A 12,048-nucleotide genomic window follows, 5' to 3' on the forward strand; every position below is an offset into this window, starting at 1 on the left:
AGTGTTATGAGGGAAAAGAAATGAGGTGCCAAGGTCATAAGTCTGAGGGAGGAGGGCTCAACAGTCCCACATGTGGAGCTGTTAATATGCAAAAACGCGTTCTCAAAGTCCCATCCCAGATACAGTGTGCAGCTTCTAAAGACTGCTGCTATTCCTTGTAAAATACTTTGAGAAACACTGATCTAGGACAACATTTATAAAGCCAGAATTAATTCAAATGTTAGTTTGCCCTTTATTTTTCTTTAGAGCAAGAAAAACCAATGTGGATTTTAGATTCCTGACTATAAGGCATGTGGTGTCCTCATCACCAAATATAACTTGTATCCATCAGAACAGATTTATGGTTACTGAATTTTGTTTGATAAAATACCTTAAAGGGGCATTCCACTGTCTGTAGTGACATGTGACAGAGTTCTGAGCACTACTAAGTAAGGATCACTACTCATAGTCTCTTCCACTTTTAAATTCAGCTTGGAGCTTAGTTAAAAGTGATCAATGAACTGCTGTCTGAGTAGGAGCCAGTTCTACTTCCAAAGATTGAAAAATTAAAATTCCCAAAGTCTGAATCTTTAACAAAGTTTTGATGCATTTTTTAAATTCTCTATCAAAAACCACAGTCAAGTTTTGTCAATATCCTTTTGCAAAGTGTGGTCAAATTTTGCAAACTGGGCCTTGTTTTTTAATATTGCACAGTAACACCTCACTTACATGGAAGTCTCCTGTCTGTAACAACTATCCCCAATTTGTTTAAAATTTGGAGTGTATGTAGAAAGGATGCTAAGCAACTAAATGTCATAAAATCCACACACTGCAGCGTTCAATAAGTAAGTTTTAACTGAGTACTTTCTATACATCCCATTTACGTTTCCAAAGACTAAAATAATTATTTGTATCTGGAAGGTTATATATTGTTATCAAGACATAAAAGTTTGCAATCCATAATCATGTTTGACTTTCAAAAAAAAATTATTTTTTTCACACCAAGGATGTGATGTGTGTCAACATTTGTACAGCAACACTTGTGATCAATCTGTAAATCAAATTCATATTTAACTTCTGGAATGACATATAAGAGGGGACACTTAAAAGTTCTTATTGTAGAAAACCATTCATTAAACATTTATTCAACCTTAATATACACATAGGCATTTCAAAGTCATTAATATTCAAGTCAAAGGGAGAAAACCTAATTAAAATAGCATTTAAGATAAGCCCATAACGTGTTTTAAAAACACTTCAGGAATGCTGTATGTGCTGGGGGGTAGGAGATGGAGAATATGCTGGATCACTTAATAATGGGCATAATAAATACAGCAGCAATTTGGCCTGCTGCCGTCCTTTATACTGGAGGGGTAAACAGAACTGATTACAATACTGAAGAGATCTATTTTTAATAAAACGAAGAAAAACTGATGAACCATAAGATGGCAAAAGTCTGCATCACCCAGCCCCCGCACACCTAAAGGTAAAACGTTCGATTTTATTGTTTAATGACTTCAACCCACACGGCATTTTAGCCCTTCTCTAAATTAATAGTTTTCCTTAGGCTGCCATGGAACGGAATGTCTGGCTTCCAGGGAATCATGGTGCCAGGGTCTCTTGTGTTAACATGCCATACGTGTGGCGAAAGGATAGGGAGGCTGTGGTAGCTGAGGAACACTCCACGCATCTTATTTACATTTCCTTACACAGAAAGGCTCACTGGTTTCCAGGTTCATCCCTGGAACCCCTCCATGACCTGGAGGGCCCAACCCAGAGCTGGCCAGACCTGAGAAGGATTAGAGCTGAACCACATGAGGGAGCCAGAGAGTGGTCTGAGAAGCCCCCGTCAGGCACAAAGGCGCCAGCTCTCACCCACTGGGAAGAGGAAAGAATATGAAGCACCTTCGGTTTCTCAGGAAATGTCTTGTTTTAAGTGTAAAATCAATGCTAACTACCTATAAGGACATAATTTTTATCAATTGGGGGTATTTTTTTAAAAAATAGCTTTAAAAGAAACTCATGTGACTCTTTTATGATGTAGTAGTTTAAGTCAGGGCATTGGGATTAAGAAACTTCATGCTGCAATAAAGCCTGTGTTCTGTATGCTAAAGACTCCAGGCCTGAGATTTACTTTTCATTGTCTCATCTCTCCCAACTCTTCTGCTCATGAAACCGGTACTGAAGGTAAAACCAGGCAGCAGTTAGCGCTGCTACAACAGGAGGGCCCCACAATTTGGGAAACTGACTTCAAGAGGTGAGAAAGGAAGGGGGAAAAGAAGGAATTCTAATCAAAACAACTCTGGCTGTTGTACTAACGAGGTCACACACTTTCTGGTTACAGCTGTGGAATTTACTGCACAACCACGGCCATTCAAAGTAAGAACAGTTCTTTCCAGTTCTGCAGAGAATGGGCCAACAGCTATCATTGTTAGTGTATGTGTAGGTACAGGGAGGCACTTATATGCATGTGCTTGCATTTGCGAAGGAAAAAAAATAAAACTTCCACTTTCATCCATAAAAGCTCCCAGGGCACATTTACTGGAAAACCCAGGAGCCTCGGAAGAAGTAATGATGCACAAATAAAGACCTGTACACTCACAAAATGAGCAAGTGTGACCCTAACATTTACACTGAGACACAAGCACTCTGAATAATGCTTTGGACAAAAATACATTCAGCTTCAGATGATGAAGTGTTCTACAGGCTTTAAAAGCTACTTGCCACTGAACAGCCAAACAGACAAAAACTCCAGGGCGGTGAGGAGCACGGACATTCTCTCCAGTGAGATCTGGCTGGAAGCACTGGTTAGAAAGACATACATTTATATGAGCATCATCAAATTTTACAAAACATCACCAGATATTATTATTTCTCTATTGTAAATGGCATTTCTTACCAATCCTTTCAGTCGTGCCTCTTACTGGAGGATTTCTAAGGGAGAAGTAAGGGAGGTCTGGGGAAGAAGGAGAGGAAGTTCAAAGTCAGACTCCCCAGGTTGTGCCCCGTCAGTAGGTGGGTGCCTTTCACTCTGCCCACTGGACCCCGTCCAGCTTCAGCTCCCTTGTCCCTAAACAATGTGGCACATTGTCCTTGGACCTTGGTCCAGGATGCCATGCCCAGCCTGGCCCCTGCTCACCTCCAGCCTGTGCTTTGGCTCACCTTGCCTGAGCTCACTGGCACCTGAAGCTCTGGGCTGCCCACAGTCCCTCCACAGCAAACTTTCCTTCAGGGCCTTGTCGGCTACACTGGTCTGCTTCACGGGTATCTGGCTGGGGGCTTTTCACTTCCGTGAGTGCCGTGGAGAGGCCACGGTTCTCAGTGATTTTTGCAGCCCCCGAGCCCAGCACAGTGAGCAGCACACAGCTGAATATGCAGTTAAGTATTTAGGAAATGATCGAGTAGCTGACTAAAGGAAGTACTACGTACAACCAAAGATCATCTGGGAGTAAAATAAAACTCTTTTTTAGTTAATATTAGTTACTATCACTGAAACTGGGAGGAGAGAAGGTTGTCTCACACTCCTGAGAAGATGCAGTCAGAGTTCTCAGTATTCCTCTATTTTTCAGTATTTCCCACCCAATTCATTTTTGCATTGTTTCTCCAACATAAATAAGATGCTGACCCTGGCCACAGCACAGAGCCAATGCCATGCAGACCAAGCTGGCTCCTCAGGAAGTGGCAGTGGATCCTCCGGATGCACTCTTCCTCTGGGGCCACTCGGAAGGTGCTGGAGCTGCACCAAGAGGAAAGCACAACCTGCCCTTGGCCCACCAGGCCGCCCACGAGCGCTGGCACAAGAACCCACCCGACTGCGCAGGGGTAGCTCTGGGCACGTCCACTTTTACTGAGACACCTGTCCTGGCCTGGCAGACCTGAAGCCACTAAGGAAATGAAACCATCTTCATTTTAGCCATGAACTGAAAGTGAGAAGGCTAGAACTGCTGGGTTATCTGAATGTGTGATATTTGCCAAAACTACAGGGGGATGAGACTCACCGCAAACACCTCATCCACTGGCAGTGCAATTACTAGAGGAAGGGACTGGCAGACAGAAAACTTATTCTCACTGGGAATTTATAACACGAGCCTTAACCATCCAGAGTGGGGGTTTCAGGCTGTATTGGCAAACGTGAGTCATCTCCTGTTATATGGCTGTCTTCAGGGTGATGGAGAACTTAACACTTGAGACAGTAAGTATTTCACATCACTTTCAAGTGCATGGGGTTATTTTTTTGAATTATCGATTTACTTATGACATAAAAAGATTCACGATATGCATTTGAGCAATATGTTTGAAAAACTTAGACATTAAAAGTACTATGAGTATGCTTTAATATGCCAATGGGCTTTTGCGAAAAAATTCTTGCTTTCTATAGTATTTTTATAGCAGTCTGAATTACTAGGTAAATATATAAACACAAGAACCACACACAAGCTTAAGATAGGCATTTCTTTGTCATCCCTTTATTTTGCATTCTTCCCTCTGTCTGTATATTTATCAATAATTCGCTATTCTTATAGACTAACTTTCTGAAAACCTTAATTATTCATCTATCACATAGAAACTTTCTTTAATAAAGGTGATTAGAATTGTAATTGCCAATTGAAAAGCTCCTTCATTTATTCATTTAAGAAATATTTGTCTAGTGATGTCAAGGTGACAGGGCACAGACACTGTGGGGCAGGGAGTATGCCCCTGAACACGACACGGGGCGCACACTGAGGGGCGGGAGTGCGCCTGTGAACACGACACGGGGCGCACACTGAGGGGCGGGAGTGCGCCTGTGAACACGACACGGGGCGCACACTGAGGGGCCGGAGTGCGCCTGTGAACAGGACACGGGGCGCACACTGAGGGGCGGGAGTGCGCCTGTGAACACGACACGGGGCGCACACTGAGGGGCGGGAGTGCGCCTGTGAACACGACACGGGGCGCACACTGAGGGGCGGGAGTGCGCCTGTGAACACGACACGGGGCGCACACTGAGGGGCGGGAGTGCGCCTGTGAACAGGACACGGGGCGCACACTGAGGGGCGGGAGTGCGCCTGTGAACAGGACACGGGGCGCACACTGAGGGGCGGGAGTGCGCCTGTGAACACGACACGGGGCGCACACTGAGGGGCGGGAGTGCGCCTGTGAACACGACACGGGGCGCACACTGAGGGGCGGGAGTGCGCCTGTGAACACGACACGGGGCGCACACTGAGGGGCGGGAGTGCGCCTGTGAACACGACACGGGGCGCACACTGAGGGGCGGGAGTGCGCCTGTGAACACGACACGGGGCGCACACTGAGGGGCGGGAGTGCGCCTGTGAACACGACACGGGGCGCACACTGAGGGGCGGGAGTGCGCCTGTGAACACGACACGGGGCGCACACTGAGGGGCGGGAGTGCGCCTGTGAACACGACACGGGGCGCACACTGAGGGGCGGGAGTGCGCCTGTGAACACGACACGGGGCGCACACTGAGGGGCGGGAGTGCGCCTGTGAACACGACACGGGGCGCACACTGAGGGGCGGGAGTGCGCCTGTGAACAGGACACGGGGCGCACACTGAGGGGCGGGAGTGCGCCTGTGAACAGGACACGGGGCACACACTGAGGGGCCGGAGTGCGCCTGTGAACACGACATAGGGAACACACTGAGGGGCGGGAGTGCGCCTGTGAACACCACACGGGGCACACACTGAGGGGCGGGAGTGCGCCTGTGAACACGACACAAAGTCCACAGCTTTCTGGCACTGTGTGCTAGTGGAGGGAAACTTAGAGTAAATCACTAGATGAACAAGTAAACATGCGAATTTCAAATACTGGTGAATGATAATTATCAGCCTCTTGGAGAATAACGTGAATTGGGACAGAAATGTAAAGGAAATGGCTATGGCATTTAAACATTCAATAACATCTTTAGACACTTAAATGGCATCATTACTCTATGCACTGCTAATACCAGAAGCAGACTAAGTACTAGAAAACGTGTGTGTCAAACTCAAAAGCGTTTCGTGTAAATTACAAAGCAAGGGATTGTAGCCGGCACTGATGCCCACTAGGCATGTCCTCTGTCAAGTTACCTTGCAAAGCCCCCGTGCTGATGCACAGAACAGAAATAACTACGCTTTCCAAAATTAGTGAGACAGAGTTAGTGTGCCCCACGCCTGCTGTGTCACTTGGTACCCAGCAGAGCTTCAGTGCATCCTAAGTGCACATTGGCTCTTGTGTCCTTCACTCCAGAGAAAGCTAGCTACCCTTTTGGATTCCTTCATGCTCCCTGCCTTTCCCTGTTATCCACTGGGCCTGCTACTCTGTAATTATTCCTCAAGTCAGTTTTCAGATTTCACAAAATGAAGCTCAGAACAGGTCAAAGCACTAATATTTCTCTAGCTAAAGGGCTGGCAAGAGGTGCTGATGCTAATTATTCTCATTGCTGTATTATATGTCAAGTGCACCTCATTGGATTATGGGTATTTACCTTATTTGCATTGAAAGCTACATCTCCTCCTATCACACAGTGGATGTGTCCTGAAGAATGAGAGGGTATGCTGCAAGAGAGAGGACAGAATAGAAAGGAGCGTAGGGCACAGAAGAAAGTGTGTGTGGTGACCCAGGAACCATTAGGGTATCCAGGACCCCTTCTTCCAACTCTGCGGACAACAGTGGAGTCTGTCGCAGTTCCTTGGAGACAGGGGACCAGGATAATTTCAAGTCAGTACACTGATGGTTTTTCAAGCACTAGTCTGGTACTAGATTACCCAGGCAAAGGTGAGATCAAGAAGCCAGTGAGATGCTGGGCTCAGAACTGTGACCACTTGCATACCTTATTCTAAGTCCTTTAGATGCTGTAAAAAGTCAAGATAGCTGGGCAGAGAGCAAGAGGGAAGGGAAATGTAGCAGAAGAGGGATGAAGGTTCACAGGGTGATTCCGTATGCATAGCACTGTGTGCCACATTTCTCTACTTTGATGCTATGACGTCTAGTCAAACCACATAATTATGTAACTTTAGCAAATTGAGATGTGGTCAATGATCAGTGGCTTCCTGTGATCCCAGGGATATCTGCCAGGAGTGCAGGACAACCGGGTCACGGATCCGAGCCGGAGTACTGCCTCAGAGTCAGACTGGGATGACGACGGGGGGCACAGCCAGGCCATGGGAGCTTCTCTCCTGGGGGGACTGGCCCACCCGGGGTCAGCCGCCCTGAGGCTTCACCCAGGGATAGGGGTCTTCATCCTGGCACTGGAGACCCATGCCAGCTTTCACATGTGCCCCCTTCCTACACAATGGGTGTCTTATCTGTGGTTTACAAATGTGAATACTGAACATCAGAGAGCCGACCGGTGATAGGTACGTACAGCTGGTTGGTGCCAAAGCTGGAATCTGACTACAGATATCCCCAACTCCAAGCTACAGACGCTCACCTTGAAAACATCCCCAGGAACTCTTTCTATCTGCTGACTGCTATGGTGTAAGTAGAATGAGTCATTTGTTTTGCTCCAACTTTCCATACTTTATTGACCATATAAAAAAACAAACAAACAATGCAAGAAAATGACATCATATCAAAATGGAGATTTATAATATTTAAACACTAAGTTGCCTGCCAAGGAGCATGGCTGATAATTGAACAAGGAAATAATTAAAACCATAATTGAGAACTTTCTGGAAAAAACAATGTATTCATCAAGTCTGGTAAATATGATATGTTACTATAGCTAACACTTTTTTTTTCTAATTTCCTGTGATAGATATGCTCTCCAATCTCACCTGCACTTATTTTCCATTAGACTTAAGATCCGACTACCACCTTCCTCCCTCCCCGCCCCCCAGCACACCTTCCCCCTTGAAGCAGGCGTGCATTATGCCTGGCCTTTGATTTCGGCTCCTATCCTCGCATGTCTGCACAAGCAGGTATGAAGTCAGTTTTCCCACTGGAGAACTATAATCGGTAAGAGGAGCTGAGATAAAAAGATGTGCCATACTCATTTCTCTATGAAGTGGATTTCTTATTTTTTTCTTCTTTTTAATTAAATTTATTGGGGTGACAATGGTTAGTAAAATTACATAGGTTTCAAGTGTACAGTTCTGTAATACTTCATCTATATATCACACTGTGTGCTCACCAGCCGGATTCAGTTCTCCTCCCATCACATGGACATCTCTAAAGCGTCTGATTATGCACAGTGTGATGAATTCTGAAGAAACGAAAACTTCAGAATACAATGACACCAGGCACCATCCCCAGAAGGAAATAAACACCAGAAATCCCAAAAAGGCAGGGAGAGGGTCACATATTTATGAGCTGTGTAATTGGATGGTGTTTGTGCCAATCATATGTGGATTCTCTGGATTTCATCATAACTGAATAACCACTATTTCTAAAGATGGGCTACTAACGTCTGCCAAAAAAAAAAAAAAAAAAAAAAAGTTATGTTCGGCCCAATAATTGGCTTGGGAGTCCCGGGTCAGGTCCAGTGTCATGCTGCTGTGTTCTTCCTCACAGTTACTCAGTACACAAATCCAGGTGCAGTTGAGCACTGATGTTTTACTAAAGAAACACGTAACATATTCGGGAAAATACATACCTGATTGCACTCGCAGATAAGTGACCATAGGAGCCACTTGCTGAAGAGCTGCTGCGGGAATTATTTAGAATTGTGACCAAGGAGTTGGGAGATGTCCTTATCATGGTCTGAAGGTCAAAGCTATGATCGGACAGTGGCGATATGGACAACGTACGTTTTCGGCTCGGCCTGGCTGACAGCCTAGGGCTGGGGAATCTGGTGCCTGTTATAGAAACAAAACAGAACCTGATTACCTGTGGTTGCACTCAGTACCTGTTATTTATCGCTACTCGCCTGTGTGTAAGGAATAAATGGTAAGAAGTAGCAACTTGCGATGACAAGTATCTCTCTTCCCACTTGTGATCTACTGGCTACAACTGAGGAAATTAGGGAGAAATATTTATCTTCCAAGGGCTTACCTCGGGGGAGCTCTGTTTATTAATGTGCAGGCAAAATGATAAATTGCTAAACAAAAGGGAAAGACTTTTATGCGTTATCCCTCTCATTTCTAGTGATTTATGAATCTGACGGCTCCTTAGATAGTCCCATCATTAATTCACCACAAGCGACAAAGACAGTGGTTCCCACAGTTACACAACATACCACCTTCCCCACCCCAACGTGCACCATTTTAAGGCAATGAGCCAAAGGAAAAATGAATTAAAGTATCCTAAGATTAAAAATTCAGCTTGGTTATGCCCTCATTTCCCCACTATTTCTGTAGTTATCTGATCCACAGTATGCTTAAAGCTTTATTAAAATAACTGATACATTATCCTAAATTAATGATTCTCAGTTGGGGGAGTGATACTGCCCCCAGGGGACATGTGACAACATCTGGAGACATTCTGGTTATCACAACTCACAGGGTGCTACTCACATCCAGCAGGGAGAGGTCAGGCTGCTGAACACCCTGCAGTGCACAAGGTGCCCCCACGATGAACAACCATCTGGCCCCACTAGTGCCAGGACTGAGGAGCCCGGCCCAAAATTCCCCAGGGTCTAACAGCATAAATCCCCCAAACATTGAAAATCTTGGGATATGATTTGTTTTCAGATTTTCCAAGGCAGGGAGGGAAAATATCCTGTAGGCATTATAATGAGATTTGGTGAGTCTATTTTAATTCCCTGGACTTATTAATTAATTCTAATATTTATTAGAATTTTCTACCTTCAAGAAGATTCCACCAATGCCACTCTAACCTGGAGGTCAGTAACTCACACTTAAATGCATGCCAACTTAATTCAGTGCTTTTTACCTGGAGAGTTAAAAAATAAATACCCACTTGTGTTCAATTTGGTAGATATTAGAGATTTGAATTTCATGGCATAGCGATGAATGTGGCCACTGGCCCACTCCTGCCTTTTCTACAGTCAGAATGACATTACAGAGTCACCAAACTGAAGTTTAGCAAGAAAATGAGAACATAATCCCAGTAGGTAAGAAGCAAATAAATCACTATTACTTGTAAGTAATAATGGAGGTTTTTCAATGTCATAGCATGGGTATGCCTGCTTACAGGGATGTGGCAATTTTATGGTACCCAGAAGACTGGAGTAAAAGGTAAGCCTTCTTTATATAAAAAAGACTAGGCACCTGGTCCCAGAAAATACATTGGGAATATTTTCTTCATGAGAGATGGACCTTGACAAAAGATAAGAAACCAACATGCTTTAATTTAATGAAATGAAACAGATGAATATAAAAACTCTACAGATAATATACTTTATAGTTAATAAAAAAAATAAACCACTAACTGGAACTTAGTAAGTTGGTGCCATCTATGTATAAAACTTGAAAACCAATTTGAATGACGAATGCGGAATCTACTCAAATTTTTCTTTCAGGCACATTTAAAATTGACTTTCTTCATTCAGAATAGTTTCATTATCAGCCTGATTTAGGGCATGTTAGTACAAAAACAGCAACCCCAAGTATATACACATCTTCTAGTGTTCAGATCAGCACCTACTTTTATCACGGCATCTGCCTTACACATAAATGTTTCACATTTTCTCACTACGAGAGGTTAGTTTCACCACAGAAGTTTTTCAGTGAAAAAAATACATTACACTTGCAAAGGATTCCAAGGACAAAGCAGACTCATGGTCGACTTCCATATAATCCTCGACAATAACCCTTCCCACTGGAACTCATTGGGCTTTGGTGATCACTGGCAGACTAAGAACAGCAATACATTCTACACAGAGCTGATTCCTGGAACTGCTTTAATTTTTTTAAAGCATTAATTAGATAAGGAGGCAATCTGACATTATGAAACACTAGAGGCCTTATACTCCTCTAACATCTCCCGAAGGCAAAGCAGGTACCTGACTCCATCCATCCACAGACCCTCAAACTGCACTTGGCCTAGCTGGTCCAGATCCTCAGTTTTTCCCTCCAAGATGGGCATTCATTGAAGTCAGTTTCCACCAAAACAAACAGTGTGGTTTTCAGGAGCCCTCATTTCTATTATGTTCCTTATAGGATATTACTTGCTCTCCTGTTTTTTAAGATCACTCGAATCCCAAAAGGTAGAATTAGAGCCACAAAACAGACTTGTTCATTCTAACGTGCAACACAAAAACTCTCTCTCCTGAACTGGCTGGAACCAAATAATGCCCACTGGTGGCACATTTAAAAGTCAGGTGCTCATCGAAACCAGTTGAAGAGTCCCAAAGATCAGTAACAATGGGTCAGAGCAACCAGCTAGCTCCCAGGTGGGCTCTGCTATGTTGCTGCCAGTGTATGTCCAGTGCAAGAATTTTAAGTTGTTTCACTTGCTTTTGGAAGTCTCTTAAATTCTGGGTACTATTCTTATGCTCTGTTTAACTAGATGCTACTTGGGTTATTTTACAGAAGGAATACAATACGTTAAGCACTTTATAATCTTTTATTTAATGTGCTTGTCCCAAGCTCCTAATAACGAAGCAAAGAAAGACAAACGCAGCATTGGTTGCGGGACAGTGACTGGGATCCTGTGATGAAGGGAACAGGAGACAAGGTGAGAATTTTCAAAACAGCCGAAAGAGAGTGGCCCAGGTCTTCGCTTCCTCCTCAAATACGAGCCCGAGAATTGTTATTGTTTCAACACTGACATCTCTGACTTGGCTTTCGGTTAATTGTTTTGTTTCTCTATTCTAATAAAAAATTCTGACAAAGAAAAAGGAGGTTTCCTTTTATGTGATGAATGATAGGACATCTAAATTCCTACTTAATGACAATCAATTTACCATATACTTAGGCAAATTAAAATTCCTTTAATTAGTTTTTACTAAGTAAAAGGGTAGCTTCATCCTTTATTTAGATAAAAACTGCCATTGCCTGACTAAACACATTCTCATCAAATAAGGAAGGTAATATGAGCTGACCTTCCAAGGATTCTGTCTTATTTTAATTCTTTATTTGCAGATTTTAAATAACTAATTTACATAATAACACCAAACTTTTCCCCCCAACAATCCCTAATTGCAATGTGGTTATGATGAATCTGAAATGTAAGCTCTCC

The 12,048-nt window shown here is 43.8% G+C and overlaps 1 protein-coding gene across 2 annotated transcripts in view; it reads right to left on the minus strand.

The window, feature by feature from the left end:
• GLI3 (GLI family zinc finger 3) overlaps positions 1–12,048 on the minus strand; it is a 274,513-nt gene that overhangs the window by 72,610 nt on the left and 189,855 nt on the right. For both annotated transcript variants that reach the window (XM_033088582.1, XM_033088584.1), the window contains one exon: positions 8,561–8,762. In XM_033088582.1, coding sequence (XP_032944473.1) covers positions 8,561–8,762 — 202 coding nt within the window. The remainder of the gene's footprint in view (positions 1–8,560; positions 8,763–12,048) is intronic.

The sequence above is a fragment of the Rhinolophus ferrumequinum genome, chromosome 20 (genome assembly GCF_004115265.2).
Source record: "Rhinolophus ferrumequinum isolate MPI-CBG mRhiFer1 chromosome 20, mRhiFer1_v1.p, whole genome shotgun sequence".
Taxonomy (NCBI): Eukaryota; Metazoa; Chordata; class Mammalia; order Chiroptera; family Rhinolophidae; genus Rhinolophus; species Rhinolophus ferrumequinum.